General features: G+C 45.0%; 2 protein-coding genes across 2 annotated transcripts in view; both read left to right on the forward strand.

Moving 5' to 3' along the window:
• The window catches only part of EXT1 (exostosin glycosyltransferase 1), a 258,264-nt gene that overhangs the window by 41,648 nt on the left and 198,079 nt on the right, over positions 1–18,537 (forward strand). The gene's annotated exons all lie outside the window — the stretch shown is intronic.
• Positions 1–18,537, forward strand: part of LOC118089709 (GTP cyclohydrolase 1 feedback regulatory protein-like) — a 91,429-nt gene that overhangs the window by 15,423 nt on the left and 57,469 nt on the right. The window contains exon 1 of the mRNA XM_060277653.1: positions 1–18,537. This exon is cut by the window's left edge and continues 15,423 nt beyond it; it is cut by the window's right edge and continues 57,469 nt beyond it. Within this exon, the coding sequence (XP_060133636.1) occupies positions 10,828–11,241 (414 nt within the window). The 5' untranslated portion in view covers positions 1–10,827 and the 3' untranslated portion in view covers positions 11,242–18,537.

Raw genomic sequence — 18,537 nt, forward strand, 5'->3', positions numbered from 1 at the left:
GGTTACACACTTGATCTGGCAGTTTCCTATTCGCAGATATATTTGAAGTGCCTTTAAGCAGTGCTGCTTTCCCCACCCCATGGGCTCTGTCTTGTCACAGCTGCAAGACTGAAGCATTGTCTGTGAAGTGTATCCCACGGGGTGGGGAGGGGGAGGAATTAACCACAGAGTAAGGACGCCCACCCGCGTGCCTAACTTGTCTTGATCAAGCAGGTACCTGAAATAACCAGTAATTACTCTCGCGCTTTTAAAATTTCTCCTTCGGAAATGTCAAAATGTTGCCCTTTAATTTTAAAGCACACAAAATATACCGAAACATAAAGATTTCATATGGTGGCACCTGATAGGAATTGGCACACAGCAGATTTCAAAGTGTGCACCCAAATATTCCCTCCCCCCCACATGCAACTAATGTAAACGGAATCTGTGCCACCTTCCGAGATTCAAAACTAGCGGAATGTGACATTTCATTGGAACAACTTTTATGTAGATTAATTATGACCTTACGAGGGATCATGGTGCTCAGTGAGAGAGCTAGATAAAGCCCTGTTCAGAGGTTAACTGCTCCAACAAAACTAGAGTTGATGCTAACCATGGTTTCATCATAACCATGGTTTCGCGGTTCCCTCATAACCATGGTTTGTGAGCATGCTTCAAACTTTATAGCTTCAGTCTCTGATTTAATAGGGAGCTGCAGTTAATAATAAGCATAGTTTCTTTTGGTGCAGGTGTCGTATGAAATTCAAGGCACAAAGTGGAGTGGAATCTGCTCCAGAAAGGGAAAAGGAAGGAGCACACATTCAAATGTTTAGAAAGCATGAGCTCTTTTGCATGTTCTTCTCCTTCTAATTTAATCCCGACAACAACCCTGTGAGGTAGGTTAGGCTGAGAGGCAGTGACTGGCCCAACGTCACGCAGTGAGCTTTGTGGCTGAGTAGAGATTTGAACCGTGGTCTCCCTGGTCCTAATCCAACAGTCTAACCACTACACCACTCTGGCAGAGGAGGGAAGTTTGTGTCCATTTTAGGAATGCAATAGGTTGCAGGAGAAGGGATGGAACTGTCTTCTTCCGGCCCCCTTTTGCAGGCCAGTGGCTTTTCTGGACATGTTCCATGAGAATTTCCTGAAGGGCTTTGAAGGTCAAAACCATAACATTGAACTAAGTCCCACCTGATTCAGCGGTAATTGCTTCCAAATAAGTGTGCACAGGGTTGAAGTAAATGAACTTGCTCAGTATCCTTGCATATGTAGAATTCTGTTTCCTGTGTCTAAGCTAGTGGTTCTAAAAAAAATTCTTCTGGGGCCACACTTTCAGAATACAAATTTGCTTGCGCCAGTTTTTTTTTTACTGATAAGAAATACATTGGAAAAGGAAAAGAAACAACTCTTAGCGGTGCTTGATTTATAACATAGAACACAACTACTGTGTCATATGATCATGGGCAAAATAAATAAATAAATAAATCCTTCCAGTAGCACCTTAGAGACCAACTAAGTTTGTCATTGGTATGAGCTTTCATGTGCATGCACACTTCTTCAGATACCAGTCAAAACAAGCATACAAAAGCTCATACCAATGACAAACTTAGTTGGTCTCTAAGGTGCCACTGGAAGGAATTTTTTTTAATTTTGTTTTGAGTACGTCAGACCAACACGGCTACCTACCTGTAACTAGAACTATGGAAATATGATCATGAGACATCTGAAACAATGCAGCTACATAAGAACAGGAACCATTCTCAGAATATAATTATAAACGAAACTTTTATGTATGCACCGTAAACATGTATACAGACTCGATGAGGTGTGAGCTTGCTTTTCCCGGGTAATCTCCTTTATGTTAGGTCTGATTTGAGGCAAACAAACTCTCATCTCCTCTGCAATACAAAGAAGCCTTTCTCTTCTCTGATCTTGCATATTTGTCAGAGTCGAAAATCCCTGTGGATTGGAGAGAGATGTGGATACTGATTGTGCCACGCCCTTTGAGAAACCCTGGTCTAAGCAGATATAATTCCTAAAGTATGGTCCATGGAGGTTAATCCATGGTTTTGAACATCCCTCCTAGATTGTAGATAAAAAAGTATCTTTAGTTGCAAACCAGTTGCTTATAATATCAACTGGCTAGCTTGTTTTTTTGTTCTCGTTCAGGAAACACACGCACTTCAAAATGGGAATCTTGGTTTTAAATCAGCACTTTAAATTGCCTTGATTTTTAAATTAATCCCTCCCGATCGGTACCTGTCATCCTCGTTACAATACAGTCTGAAGGAATATTGAGTGACATCGCAACATGAATGTGTCAGGGAGCAAACAATGAAGTATGTAATTCTATCTCGCGTTAATTCAGAGTGTCACAGATGGTGTGATGGTTATAGAGCAATCTATAAAAAACGACCCAGGAGGGACAGAGAGCGCTGGCACAATGACTTATTCCCCAGTTATTTAGCCCTTTAGGATCTGATACGAAAACAGATAGTCTACTCTGCACGATCTACCCACTGGCAAACCTTGACTGACTGTCCGAATTCCTTGACCTCAGACATACAAACTTAGATGTGTGTTTTTCTTTTGCAAAGCAATCCTAATATTTATTGCCCCCGCCCCACTCCAGCTTCTTTTTGTGTCTCTAACTTTACTTTTCTCCCTATTATTCCAGTTCACTGTATGGACAGGTGTGTGTGTGTGTGTGTGTGTGTGTGTGTGTGTGTGTGTGTGTGTGTGTAAGCCCTTCGCTCCTCAGGAAGAGCAGGTTCAAATCCCAACAGAGATAATGTCAGCCCTTCAGATTTCCAAGGTAGACTAATTGGACTCAATGATACTCCGTCCTTATGCTTCTTGTCAATCCGTAGACAACTCCCATCATGCCCCTGGATTAATGAGCGGAGAGTGAAGGCTGTGGATCGGAGAATGAAGAGTGATGCGTTCTTAGGTTTTGCTTTCACTAAAGCTTTCATAATAAAACAGGTTGTTTCTGTTGTCTATGCCTCCTGCAGACGGCGTAAAAATAAGAGGGGCATATCGGACCCACTGGTGCTTAGCATTTTAATGCCCTGAATGGCTTGGGGCTTGCATGCTTAAGAGATAGCCTCTCCTCCTATGAGCTCCTTTGCCAGTTAAGGTTCTCATTTTAGGCTCTCCCCAGTGTGATTGAGCTTTGCAAGGTTAGTTCATCACTGGGTAGAAGGAAGGCCTTGTAGGAAAAGGTTATCCACTGCTTATCTAGCAAAATATCCTCCTTTCCACAGTAACCAAGCAGATGCTTCCCTTTCCCCACTTCCAGATAACAGTTATTCTATAGCGCAGGCCATATTTTGCCTACCTGGCCTACAAGGTCTTCCGAACCCAAGCCACAATCATGTCACATTTGACATCAGGTGTTGAGTGTCTGGAACTTGCACAGCCAATCACCAAAGGAAGCGGGGTTGAATTCCCTGCATCAGTTGAGTCCTGCTTGGTCACTATCCCCCACCCAACCCCGTCCTCAACTTTGACAAGTGGACAGGGCCGCCTACCTGCCAATCACCTGATGTCATCATGATGCCAGATAATTGACAAGTAGTTGTTCCTTTGGGGTGGGGTGAGATAAAGATCTGGTCTGCTGAACCTGAAAGGTTGCCCATCCCTGCTATAAAGGTATAGGGACCCCTGACCATTAGGTCCAGTCGTGACCGACTCTGGGGTTGCGTGCTCATCTCGCATTATTGGCCGAGGGAGCCGGTGTATAGCTTCCAGGTCATGTGGCCAGCATGACAAAGCCACTTCTGGCGAACCAGAGCAGCACACGGAAACGCCATTTGCCTTCCCGCTTGGAGCGGTTTCTATTTATCTACTTGCACCTTGAGGTGCTTTCGAACTGCTAGGTTGGCAGGAGCTGGGACCGAGCAACGGCAAGCCCTAGGCTCAGTGGTTTAACCCACAGTGCCACCCACTATGGGGTTGCGGCGCTCATCTCGCTTTCAGGCCGAGGGAGCCGGCGTTTGTCCACAGACAGCTTTCCGCATCATGTGGCCAGCATGACTAAACCGCTTCTGGCGCAATGGAACACTGTGACGGAAATCAGAGCACACGGAAACACCATTTACTTTCCCGCCACAGCGGTACCTCGGTTTATGAACACCTCGATTTACGAATTTTCGGTTTACGAATGCCGCGGACCCATCTGGAACGGATTAATTCACTTTCCATTACTTTCAATGGGAAAGTTCGCTTCAGTTTATGAATGCTTCAGTTTATGAACAGACTTCCAGAACCAATTGCACCCATGCTTTGGGTTAAGTATGCTTCAGGTTGAGTACTCGGCGGACCCGTCTGGAACGGATTCATCCACTTTCCATTACTTTCAATGGGAAAGTTCGCTTCAGTTTATGAACAGACTTCCGGAACCAATTGTGTTCATAAACCGAGGTACCACTGTACCTATTTTGAACTGCTAGGTTGGCAGGAGCTGGGACAGAGCAATGGGAGCTCACCCCATCGGGGGGATTCAAACCGCCAACCTTCTGATTGGCAAGTTCAAGAAGCTCAGTGGTTTAGACCACAGCGCTACCTGCATCCCTATTCAAAGGTATACTGCCTCTTGAACATGGAGGATCTATTTAGCTAATATGATGGCTAAGAGCCATTGAATTTGCATAATTCCCTCTTAATGTCATATTCAAATAGTGCATTTATACTTAATGCAAAAAAATATTTTAAACAGCTTTTTAAAAAACTACTAGTGATACTGGGTTGATGTTGATCTGAACTGGCAAGTCTTCAAGTGCAAAAGCATTAATTTCTTTGCCAAAATAAGTGATCCTCCTTTCCCCTATAGATGCAAATTTGACAGTTAAATATTTAGCACTTGCAATTGACGAGACAGAAGCTCCTAATTACATCAGTTATTAGTTTTTGAAATTCTTAACCCAGCGATTAGCTAATCCAGTTCTTCTGGAATTAAATTCTCTGGACATGTCACTTCATAATTTCAGTATTTTTTCCTCCCTAATTTTGCAGCTGTGCTTGGACTGATTTTCTTTTTGGTTTTGGTTTTTTTTTTTAAAAAAAAGGCTTACTTGGAGCACATTGACACCACACATTTAAAGCACTATGATACCACTTTAAACAGCCATGACATTTCCAAAGAATTATGGGAGCTGTAGTTTGTTGGAAGGGTGCCGAGAGTTGCTAGGAGACCCCTGTTTCTCTCATAGAGCTGTAATTTCCAGAGTTGCCTTTGAAGATTGTCAAACCATTCTGGGAATCTACCAAAAAAGAGAGCATTGTGTAAATTAAAAAAAATCTATTTATATACAGTTCACGTGCATTGACAGGATTGTGCAAAAAGAACAGGCAGAGGATATATTGCTTTCCCCTTACCGAAGGCCTACCATTGTTCTGATTCAACATCCTAGTGATTATCTGGTTGGTTTTTCCTTTTTCCTTTTTAAGTCTTGCCCTGAATCCATCCAGTCTGCCTTATTTTATGCATGAACTCTCTCTCTCTCTGTGTGTGTGTGTGTGTGTGTGCGTGCGCGCGCGCGCACACACATACACACCCTTATGTTTTACCACGTGAGATCAAAGCTTTAAAATATATAGGGATAAATCACAACAGCACGATCAACTGATGATAATAAAATGATCCTGACTTTGCTAAGGAATGGGAAACTGTTATTTCTATTTATTCCTTAGCAGATCAAATCAAACTTGTTTGGTTGGTTCCAGTTTGGCAGTTCTGCGCTGGAGAGCCCCTCCGGCCCTTGAAATTTATTTCTAGGGGAAATGCCATTTTCAAAATACAAATGTTATAGTTACTTTCTTTTTTTCTTTCTCTGTCCCCGCTTCCCTGCCACTTTTCAGTGGGAGGAGAGGCCACTTCTTTAGACTTGACACCCCTCTGTGAAAATTTGATTGCCATGGCTACCCTGTTTGTTGGTGCCATTCAGCCATTTACGGTACTAAATCTGGCTTTGGGTCCCTTTTAGCAGAATAGCTTGGGATCTTACAAGTTTGCTAATGCAGAATTCATGGTGGTGGTTGGTGTGGGTGGTTTTTTTTTGGGGGGGGGAAGTGTGATATATATTCTATATCACTTGTGTGCAGCTACAAGTGTAAGAGGGGTGTGTTTCTGTTTGTATTCACCCGCACATACGTGGTGTGTATCAACGCACACAGCTTTCCTACGTCTAATACCAGCGTCGGAGAGCTCTGTCTGGCTGACATTAAAGAACTTCAAGGTGAAGCTTGCAAATCTTAGCTGACACCCCAGCCTTGATTCTGCCAGTCCTGCCAAAAGGCTTAATGGTGGGAGAGAATGCTGGCGTGTCAGCACTAATTTTCAGCATTAACTGTGAATTTCCTGGCTTTTGTGTGTATCTGAGTCGAGACTCTTATCTTACCCTTGCCTCTTCCCCCACAAAACACCAGTTTCTCCAAAGGAGCTCTGCAGGACAATAGTCAGGAATTAACTCCCTGCAGCTTAAGGTCCAAGGCACTAATTTCTTTTTCTTTTTTCTTTTTAAATTTTCAAAATAACGACCAGGAGCTATTGGAGTTGACGAGACCCACTGTGTAGAAGTGCTTCTTCTTCTTCTTGTTGTTGTTACAGTTAATCTATATCTTCTTCCAAACCACCATTTGAAGGTGACTTAAACACAAGGTAATTAAGAAAAGTTTTAAAAAGAACCACAAAAAAAGGAACAAAAAAGCTGTAAAAACCCATTTTTCCAGCTGGGAAAACCTGCTTGAACAAAAATGTCTGCAGCGGTTTCTAGAAAATGTAGAGAGTGTGTGCCTGTTGCATGTCAGCAGAAATGCTATTTCACCAAACAAGGGCCTTCTGAGATGTTTGGAGGGGCAACCACACTAAAAAAAGCCCTCCTCCGAGTTAACTGTGGAACAGCCTCCTGAGATCTTTGGAACCTGCAGGAGATACTCTCTCCTGCTGCACAGCAATCCAGCCACTTTCTACCAACCAGTGCCTGGTTTCCTTGTGCCTGTGGATAAACATCCAGAGTGAATGATCTGCTAGAGTCCAAATATGACTGTAATGAGATAATGGTTCCATTTTCATTGGCGAAATATATGCATGCTCTAATTAACCATTGATACGCCAGACATTTTTTCCAAAATCAATCCTCCCTCCCCACTTTTGGGGATGGGTGGGGACGTTCGCCTATATTTCCAAACCCTAATTTCTCTGCACTTTGCTGCACCCCTCAACCACATGAAGCAGAATGTTTGTGCTTGCTAATGTGCTATAATGAGCAATCATCTTCCATTCCCTCCCTCACCCCCATATCTTACTTTTTAACTTTCTTTTATGGCCAGGAAATTAAATGCCCTGAGTAGGTATGAGCCATAAAAAGTAAAGGTAAAGGTTAAGGACCCCTGGACGGTGAAGTCCAGTCAAAGGCGACTATGGGGTTGTGGCGCTCATCTCGCTTTTCAGGCCGAGGGAGCCGGCGTTTGTCCCCAGACAGCTTTCTGAGTCATGTGGCCAGCATGACTCAACCGCTTCTGGCGCAACGCAACACCGTGATGGAAACCAGAGTGCACGGAAAAGCTGTTTACCTTCCCGCTGCAGTGGTACCTATTTGTCTACTTGTAGTGGTATGCTTTTGAACTGCTAGGTTGGCAGGAGCTGGGGTAGAGCAACAGGAGCTCACCCCGTCACGGGGATTCGAACTGCCGTCCTTTTGATCGGCAAGCCCAAGAGGCTCAATGGTTTAGACCACAGTGCCACCCGCGTCCCCATATAAAATAACTTCTGTAGGAAGGTCTGTACTGAGCTGTGTATGGCCCACGTCACAAGTTGCCTGGATGGCTTAAAACCTGCTTTCTGTGGCTTCCATAAACATGCCACAGTAACGTTGGGTCAGTGTGAGTCCTTCCTCCTAAATTGCTCTCCAGCAGGGACGGAGGCTGACTATCAGGTACGAAGGTAGGACACAGCTTGCCCTGCCTGTTGGAGGCTAAACTAAACACGTTGCAGGAGATGCGGCGGGGCTTGGATCGGGACCCTGTTGATGTGGGGAAGCAAAAGTCTAACCCTTTCCTCTTGTGCCACAACACCGAGTCCAGATCACTCTCTCCAAGCGGCTATTAGTTGTGGGCGAGGAAAACCTCCCGGAATCACGTTCAGAGAATGCTTACTAACATTTTCACAACCGACTCTTTTCTTTGTTGCATGGATTAGAAGCACGGAGCTGTATTTTGGGATATGGCTGCGTTAACCCCATGGGAATCGGTATGCCTTTGGAATACCACTTGCTGGGAATTGCAGTTGGGGAGGGTTGCTGTTGCACCCGGGGCCCGCTGGCAAACTTCCTATAAGCATCCGACTGGCCACTGTGAGTGCAGGATTCTGGACCAGATCATAGAATTGTAGAGTCGGAAGGGACTACGAGGGTCATCTAGCCCAACCCCCGTCAATGCACGAATCTTTTGTCCACATGGGGCTCGAACCCATGACCCCGGGGTTAAGATCTCATGCTTCTACTGACTGAGCTATCCAGGTCTTTGATCCAGCAGGACTCTTCTTATGTAGGCATACAGATTTCCATGGGGGAAGGGGGTGCTGGGAAAACCCGTGGACCCAATCCCTTTCCCCTTTCTGTTTGCTGCTTGACTCTCCATGTCGTGGGTGTTGAAATAATAACATTGTCAAAAACTGGGAAGCACAATCCCCTTGTCTAGACTAGTTGCTGGCTGTTGCTCTTGCCATCTGTCCTCGGCTTCAATTAATTCAGAATCCTTGTGCTAAATTCCACCACCCACTTTATGGCTACGATCATCTTCTCTCTGGCCTTGCGTTCCGTGCTTTGGTTCTTTCTTTCCTCCGGAGGCATCAGCTCCTTGTTCTCGCAGGGGAGGCGGGGAATCTGCTGGGCTGCAACTCCTATCATTCCTGGTGGTTAGCCATGATGGCTGGTGCTTGTGTGAGTTGGGAGTTCCCAAAAAGCACCAAAGGTGCTTGTGTGAGTTGGGAGTTTCCTGCTTCTTTCCCTGCAAGCCTTGCTGTTCCTGCTCTGCACAACCTCATTTCTTACCAGCTCCCATGTTGGGGCATCATTCAGCCAGTTTGTAGGAAGGAAGGGACTCAAGCCCAGGGTGAACAGTGGAGAGGCAGCCATGGCCTTGAAGGAACAAGGGGTTGTCTCTGTCTAAGTTGTGCTCAGAGTAGACCCATTGAAATGGATTTCGTTTCAGTGGGTCTACTCTGAGAAGGGCTAGCATTGGAAACAACCGAAGGTGCTTGGTCTAGCAGGCTATGCCAGGGACCAAGAACCCAGGCAAGCGCTGAGCAGTTTGCTTTGGACGAGGCAACATGAGCAATGGGGAAGGGCTCAGTGGTAGACAGGGTGGGTAAAAAACCAATGATTTAAAAATGAAAAATGAAAAAATCAGATATTTTTTATTTAAATCAGATTTTTAAATTATTTTTTTCTGCTTTGCTTCTGCAGAATGGCTTGCTCATCTGCCCACATGGCCCGATTTGGGAAGCTCAGACTTTCCCCATGTAATAGCCATCCAGATGTTGAAAGATCAAAGGAGACTTTGCTTGACCCATGTAACAGCACTCCTCTTTTGTGTCTGCATGCAGAGTTCAATTTGCTTAAAGCTTCTTTTGACTTCATGGAGCCCGCAAAAAGTGCTATAAACCTTTAACACCTTGCGGGGAGGGGGGAAGGAGAGGAAACAGCTAAATGGATCCCCCCCACCTGCACACCCTTTTTAAAAATAGCCTCACTGTAAACAACTGTTTCCTTTAAAAAAAAACCAACAACATTGGAGGTGTCAATCGTTAGATGGAAATTCTCGGGTTTGGAATAACAAAACAAGGAAGTTCTTATGGAAGAGATGGGCCCTCCCTGTATAATTTTAGCATAAATTGGCAGACAAGGAAGTGTTGTCTTTTCCAGCTCTTCTTTGTTGTTCAGGAGGTGGAAAATAAGTGGCATCTCTCTAAATACAAATTCATTTAGTTAATTCTCCTAACAGCTAGTTTCTGGGGTTTTTTTCCTGGTAGTTTGTTCCTCTAGATCAGGGAACTCCCAATAGACCGCAATCTACTCACAGTATTAAAAAACCGGCAGTGATCTACCCATTGTCGTAAAAAAGAAAACAACTGGCAGTGATCTACCCAAAGTTTTTGAGCTTTTTGGGGGAAGCAAAAGTTGTTGAGCTTTTTTAGGAAACCAAAGTTGTGGAGCTTTTTGGAGAAAGGCAAAGTTGTGGAGCTTTCTTACCGTAGAAAGCCAAAGTTGTTGTTGTTGTTGTTGTTTTGCTTTTTTTGCTTTTTTCTAAGGAGATCGCTGGGAGGCCAGAGATCAACCAGGAACACCCTGTGATCTACCAGTAGATCACGATCTACCTTACCTGTTGGACATGCCTGCTCTAGATAATTCATTGGCATATGGATGGTCCATTAGAGTGGCCTAATATGTGAAATTTCAACTAACAATTATAAAGAAAATGTTTTCAGAATCTGATAATATGTCATGCGTGACTCTTAAGTGTTAGCTTACAAAATGTACAGATTGTAGGGGGAAAAAACATCCCTTGCCAGTGCTGGAATAAGGGATTCAAGGATGTTTTAAATGTACTTACGATATGCTTTTGAAGGCTAAGCAATTCTGAACCCTGGTTTATGGAGCAGGTGGGAAGAGTCGGTGGGTGAACCAACTAATACAGTACTGTATATGGAACCAGAGTTGCAAAGGGATAGTTTGGCATGTTTATTTCAAAGCCCTTCCTGTGCTTGGTGGTGCTAGACCTACGACCAAAGCATGGGCACTGGGAAGTAGAGGTGCCACCCCCCTTCTCACAAAATCAGATTTTTAAATGAATTTTTGGCTGTACAAATGCAGCTCCTACAGGAAAGTCCCCCCTCTTCAAATAAAGTCATCTCTCGACCTTGGGGGCAGCGCGGCGCGGCGGGGCATCATGCCGTACGTCCTCATCAGTACTCAGATCCGCATGGAGGTTGGGCCCACCATGGTTGGCGATGAGCATTCTGACCCAAACCTGATGCAATACCTTGGGGCCACGAAAAGAAACATGTTGGGGAACCATTTCTGGGAATACTATGTGCAGGATGCCCCTCGGATCGTCTTGGACAAGCTGGAGAAGCGTGGTTATCGCGTGATCAGCATGACGGGAGTGGGCCAGACACTGGTGTGGTGCCTCCACAAAGAAAGTACAGAGAACTCAGATTTTCTCTCTGACCAAGATATTGCTGTAAATCGCCCAGCATAGTCCTGCCTTCATTTTCCAGCGTGTTACTCGTTTTAAGGCATTATGAAAAATAGGTACCACTACCACAAGCACATCATAGGAAGGTGGCCCAGTTAGGGCTGGCGTTGGCCTGAAGAGATCAATCCTTTTTGAGCATTAATTGGAATGCCAGTCCAGAATTGCCAATATAGCAGCATTATCCTAATTTGTTCCTGTTGAATGATGAAAAGCTGGCATTAAAGTAGCTCTCTCAGGCTAGAGTGGCTGGAGGGAGAAAAGGGCCAAGCTTATAAGATGGTTACTTTGCTGAGAAAGGGGCGGATGCTGCTGCAGAACAAGTTGATTATCAGTAAGCACAGCATATCTCCAAGCTTAAAATAATCTAGGGTGTACTCATTCAAGTTAAAGAGTATGAACAGAATCCTGAATGTGGTTTTTTTTTTAGCTACCCCTTCTATACGCAAACTGGAAAATGTAGGCAAAAGGTCCTGTAAATATTTGAACATCAGTTTTGTAATTGTACCAGTCCGCTCATTGCTGGCATTATTTGGAACTGTGTTTATGCAGTAAGCTGTTCTTAAAATAGCTGGCAAAATAAAATAATTTAACAAACAGAAAAAAAATAAAATAAAGTCATCTCTCCCATTGTTTGCGATGGCATCTGAAATGATGACTGCTTATTCTCTTTTCAAGCCAACTCTGCAGGGCTCTGCCAGATTCCTAGGTTTGATGAAAAGACAGAACTTGGAGCCTTAGAAGTCTTCCCGACTGTAAACCGATGGCTTCAAAATAGCCTTTCTGCTGTGCTAGTACAACACGGGGGAACCGCAATTTCCCTTTGTGTGGCTCTGGAAATAATGCTGTTATTGATATTGTTGTGTTTGCAAATGGGGTAATGTAATATAGTTGAGTTTTGCGGTATTCAGAATATGCATGTTATCAAATGTAGCCAGCCTTTGCCAACCTGGTGTTTTCATGTGCTGTAGATCTACAGCCCCCATCATCCCAGATCGCTGGCCATGCCTTTGGGAATTGTAATCGTCCAGAGTGCAGTAGGTTGGGGAAGAGGGAGCAATATCCTCTCTCTCATGGTTTCCCTTCCTTTTGAGTCTTGCCTTTTTATTGTCATGCATTAAATGCCAGCACTGTCCACTCTGTGGGTTGGCGTCGGGAACTGGCATCATCAGCTGCTGCTGGGGTGTGCATGTGCCAGTGCCTGTCCTTAGATCAGTGGTTCTCAAAGTCCAGAATCAGAGGCAGAAGCTGAAGCAGGAGAGTCGGAGAAGGGAGGCCAAGAGGCAGAGATGGGTTAGGCTGGTTAAGAGTCAAGCGTGTCTCTCCTTCCTGCTGCAACAGGCTCCCCTCCTCCCTTGTCTCCCAGAACCAGAAGAGGCATGAAAAGGGCAGAGGAGAGGTTGGCTTGCACACTGGCACAGTCTCTGATTGCTTGAAAAAAAGCCCTGGAAAGGAGGGGACTTGCTGTGAGGCAACAGGGACTTCCAGTCTCGGCAACTGATCTTCATGGAGGAAGACCACCAGGAATGAGCTACTCTTTTCATTAGGCCGGACACTCAGCCAAGTCTGTGGAGATCACTTCTTTCCTTATAATAAAGAATAAACTTTGAACTGTGTGATTACTGACCAGCATGCTTCTGTGACAGCAGCCCTGTTCTTTGCAGAAATAAAAAGGGAAGGCTCAAAGGGAGTGAGAGCCTTGAGATGGTGTTACTCAGCATGCAAGCCAGGCTTAGTACTTTTCTCTCTGCTTAGCTGTGTGGATTGGGCCAGCTGGAAGATGGCAAGTGGATAGACAGGAGGAAAAGTGTTGATCGCAGGGGAAGATGAGGATAACTGCAGGCAACTTGTCCAAGGGATTCCTGGAATTGGCACTGGGGAGGATAGAAGTACTGAGTCAAATCCAGACATCCCCAAACTTCGGCCCTCCAGATGTTTTGGACTACAATTCCCATCTTCCCCAGCCACTGGTCCTGTTAGCTAGGGATCATGGGAGTTGTAGGCCAAAACATCTGGAGGGCCGCAGTTTGGGGATGCCTGGTCAAACCCATCAGTCCCCCATGGTCAGTATTGTTTACACTGACCAGTAGCAGCCCTGCAGGGTTTCAGGCAGAGAGTATCTCCCAGTCCTAACTGGGAATGCCAGGGATTGAACCGGAGACCTTTGGTGTGCAAGGCGGGTTCTCTGCCACTGAACCATGGCCTGGTGGGTGGGCATCTCCCCACTGTCCAAAAGGTGATGCTTCAGTGCTTTGTGCCTTTCCCTGCCCACCTACCTGCCCCAGTTAGTGGACGTGGAATGAATTATGCAAATGATTTACATTTATAGAGTTGTCCTTGAATTGCCAGAACCAGAATGTGGATTGCTTTGGTGCTAGATTTAGTGGAATCCTCCCCCCCCCCCCCGCCCAGGAATACAAGTACAGAACACTTAAATGCTGCCCATAATTGCCACCTATAATCTATAGCCTAAATTATGCCGGAAGTGTAACCATGTCCATTTTAAGACTGTGTTCTAGCTGGAGCTGCTGGGTGCCTGGTGTAATTAGCCGTGCCGTTTTTCTCCCCTTCGTACTTTGGCTTGCCAGGGATCTGATGTAACTAAGGTTGGCACGCTATCCTATTACTTGAGCGCCGAGAGAGGCCAAAGGCTGATTCATAGGCTGTCCCCTAGTGCCAGAGCAGCGGCTGCGGTTCTCCAGCTGGTTATTGGCCAAGCAGCTGACTCTTCTAGGTTAGGAGAAAATAAGAATAATCCACAGCAGTAGCAGCAGCAAGACTTAACCAAGCAAACAGCAACAGCAAAAGTCCACATCCCGTGAACTCCTGGGGCTGCGCCGAGAGCTTGCCTCCGGCCCACCCTCATTTTTGCTGCGATGCTCGTGAGGAGGCAGGCTTTGAGTCAGAATCGCCGGGACGCAGCATGTAAAGAATATATAGCAGAAAATAGCAGGTCAGCCGTGTGGAGAAATAAGAGCAGAAAAGAGAGTATATTTTCAGTAGCAATTTAGTGCATGATTGATCTCTTTGATGCTGTTAGTGGTGTGTTCATAGCTGAGTGAGCCCACCAGCAGCGGCTTGTCTGTACTGTGTGTTTGCGGGGAGACCCACAAGGATGGAAAGTGAACTCATAAGGGTGTTGCTCCTATAAGTAGATTTTCGCTCGCGCCTTAAGGAAGGCAACCCATTGGACCCCATGTGAACACACTTCTGGGCTTTTACTGGACCCCTTTCCAATGAAAACAATTGGTGAGCAAATGACAGGTGAAGCTGATAAAGTAGGTTCAGGGACCATGATGTTGGCCCAAACCTTCACTTTGTAGTCTTCTCTACACCCCCTTCTTTATATGGCAGGATGAGTCATGGGATGAATCGTCTTTCTGGTGCCAACCATTGCAAACACCTTGGTTCCTGAAGAAGACAGCTTGTTGTGGGGTGCTAATACTCAAGCGTTTCCCGAAGGCTAACGTTAACATAAAAGCAACATGGGGTTGGGCTAGATGACTCTTGTGGTCCCTTCTGACTCTACATTTCTGTGATTCTATGGCTGCTAGCTTCCCTTTGTTTCTGCGGCAGATCTGCTTTCTGTCCCATTCCAGGCAGAAGTAACCCCCTTCCAGAGTTTCACAGCCCTTGGTCTTTTCACCCACTTCCATTCTGGATCCATTAATTGAATATTTTGGTGGTGCCTGGTCTCTCCTCCGCAGCCTCTTAATATTCCCAGCCTTTATTGCTGGCACCCGCTGCTGGAGGAGACTGGGGTGGCTGCTTGGTTGCCCAAGACGGTTGCCAATTGTGCTAAATCACGAGTCAGATGCTGGGTTGCCATTTGAGTCTTGGCGCGGCTGGGGCTTTTATAGTCTCTGGGTGCTTGCTAGGCATAACATGCCTCTCTTTTTTAAATAAAAAGTGAGCTATTCAGGTTTTATTTCCATTTCAGCAGTCCAGGTCTTTGAAAGCAGCTTTGACAATGAAGCAGGATTGGGTAGGTGGGTCTCCTACACCCAAATGTACACCCTTATGTTTGCTAGGTGTTGTGTAAGAGTAGCTACCTCCTCCAAGCCGTTAATTGAATATTAATCTGATCATCTGCTGGATCCTCTGAACGAGTCCCCACCCACCACCAAAAGTTAGCACTGAGGATATTTTGTAGGGTGGTCTCCTTGCCTTATCTGGGTCAGACAAAAGCCTCCTGTGTCGCTTAGTTTCCTGCCTCTCTCTCCCCCCCTCCAGTTAATCACTTGTAAAGTAAAGGTACCCCTAGGCCGAGGGAGCCAGGTGTTTGTCCGCAGACAGCTTCCGGGTCATGTGGCCAGCATGACTAGGCTAAGCTGCTTCTGGCGAACCAGAGCAGCGCATGGAAACACCATTTACCTTCCCGCCACAGGGGTACCTATTTATCTACTTGCACTTTGATGTGCTTTCGAACTGCTAGGTGGGCAGGAGCAGGGATTGAACAACGGGAGCTCACCCCATCGTGGGGATTCAAACTGCCGACCTTCTGACTGGCAAACCTAGGAGGCTCTGTGGTTTCGACCAGTGCACCACACGAGTCCCTTAATCACTTGTATTCGAATACAAATATATTTTAGTGGACTGAGGCTTATATCATGAATGGATGTGGGGTTAAAGCAATCTCTCTTTTAGAACTTTCGTTACTTTTATAAATTAAAAGAAATGATTGTGTTGAAAACCTCAAATCTCTTTGTAACGAATAGTATGCCTTTAATATTTATATATTTACAGACAGATGAAATTAATCTGTCGTTTCTTTAAAAGATATTTAGAAAGTTTGATAATAAAAGCAAAGTTTAGCAAATGTTGTGTAATTGGGCACTTTAAAGGCTCTGCTGCTTTCCAGTCCCTTTTACTTTTAACCCTTTATTTATAGGGACTCTCCCCACCCTAGTTGGTCTCTTCCCTGCCCCCTTCAGCAATTTAGCATAATCCAGCATTCTTTAGAGCTCAGCAAGAATTCCCCAACCTGCCAGCAAATTGCTGTCAGAAGCTCCTTGCTTTTAAGTAGACCAAAGGGGAAATGTGGAAAGCAAATTATTCAGCATATGTAGCACAAAACTCTTTCCATGGAAGTTATTAGTTCTTGGAAACTTTATGTAATTATGACATATTCTGGTTTCTTAAATCATTTGGGCCTCCTAAAAGCGGGCCGGGGGTGGGTGGGAAAATCTTGGCGTCGCTTTTATTTTCCGTGAATAAGAAAGCTGTTGTATACAGTATTCATGATTTGGGCAGGGAGTCCCCCAGCCCTACCCCTTTCTTTTCCAAAGAGTTGAGTTTTGCAATATCCCAGTTAAGCCCTAGTTTTAAGAAGTGGCATATATCACGCACGATATAGTGGTATCTTGGTTCTCAAACTTAATCCCTTCCGGAAGTCTGTTCCAAAACCAAAGCGTTCCAAAACCAAGGCTCACCTTCCCATAGAAAGTAATGCAAAATGGATTAGTCCGTTCCAGACTTTTAAAAACAACCCCTAAAACAGCAATTTTAACATGAATTTTACTATCTAACGAGACCATTGATCCATAAAATGAAAGCAATAAACACTGTACTGCAGCCACACAATCAATCCATCAGTAGCTGAATGGTGTGACCTGGGTTCCACACAGTGACAAAAACAAAACAGAAAGAGCCGCAGAAACAAAAAATGCAAAAATAAATAGCAAAAACAGACAGACCTCAGCGTAACACTCAAATGGAAGTGTAGCACTCAAATCAGAAGCGTAACACTCAAATCGGAAACGTGGCACGCAAATCGGAGCACGTTCGGCTTCCAAAAAAAGTTCGCAAACTGGAACACTTACTTCCGGGTTTGCAGTGTTTGGGTTCCAAGTTGTTTGAGTGCCAAGGTGTTTGAGATCAACCCCTTAGGCGGATCAACACCTAAGGCGGCAGTCGTAACCCCATTTACCCGGGAGCAAGCCTCATTGAGCTCAGCAGAGCTTGTTACGATGCCACATTGAACCGCCATGGCCTCCCACGAATAATTCTGGGAACTGTAGTTTGTTAAGGGGGCCGAGAATTTTTGGAGGCTCCTATTCCCCTCACACATCCCAGAGTTCCCTGTCAAGAGGGATTGACTGTTAAACCACTCTGAGAATGGTAGCTCTGTGAGAGGAATAGGCATCTCCTAAAAACTCTCATTTAAAACACCATCAGATTCTTTTTTTACACCACCTAAAGGAAGTGTTTTATAAAGGTGCTGGGTCCTTCACAGTACATCCCTAGAGGTTTCACCTGCAATGCTGGTTTTCTGGAAAACTTTGAAGGGAAGGTATGGGAGAATGTCCTCTCCTTCGCACCCATCAACTCTATTCCTCGGTGCATGGCAAAGTGGGAGAGGATTCTAGATAAACCCACACCCCTCTTTGGTAGAAGGAGTGCCTCAACTGCTTCGGTAGCACAGTTGAAGTTGCCGGGCATTATAAATGCTTGAGACAGCTAGGAAGAAAATCTAATTATTTGGCATTTTCAAGGCAAAGCACATTCCAGGGTGTCTGCAGTGTGTTCTAAGGTATGTCTGCATGTCTCCTAGAGACCACTGAACAGATAGACAGCCTGCAAGGAAGCTGGCATGTTTGTTTGTTTCTTTCCTTGTGGCTTGTATGGCTTGCTAATTAGGTCTCATGCTTTGTGTGAAATGTTACAGAAAAATTTGTTTTTCAAACAAAACGGTGTAGTCTTCTTTTGGTAACAAGGCAATAGGTTTCAAAGGTCAAATATTGTCTTTGTTTCCCCCCTCCATTCTTTTCCTCTCTCTCTTTTGCCTTTTCTGGCACAATTTCAAACACAAATTGTGCTTTAAAAGTTGCATGAAAGCTTTGGAAAGTATGCAATTAGCATTTGGAAATGACGCATAGTGACCTAGTTTGTAATGCTGAGCCATAGTTTAGTGGTGCTACATGGATGAAATCTGGGTGTCGGCCTCAGGCTTGGTGCTTCCCCAGCTGTTCTGCCTCTCTGGCACAACCTACAAGGAGGAAATTGGAAGCATTCACTTTCTGGTTTAAATTAACCACAGTTTGCCTTTACGTTAGTTCAGAAACTATGGCTAGTTCAAGCTAGGGTTCACTGGAACAAACCAGGAAAAGAAACCACAGTTTGGTTTTGGGTTGTTTTCTGTAAATCAGGTTTGACCCATAAAGACCAACTTCAGTGCATTTAAAGAAGGAAGCTTCCAATCCCAGAAGGAGAAAGGAGAGGGCATGAGCTCAAAAAGCACATCCATGCTCATTCATTAAACTATGGTTTAGCATCACACCCAAATCAGAACATCATCATTAT

Source organism: Zootoca vivipara, chromosome 8 (assembly GCF_963506605.1).
Source record: "Zootoca vivipara chromosome 8, rZooViv1.1, whole genome shotgun sequence".
Lineage (NCBI taxonomy): Eukaryota > Metazoa > Chordata > Lepidosauria > Squamata > Lacertidae > Zootoca > Zootoca vivipara.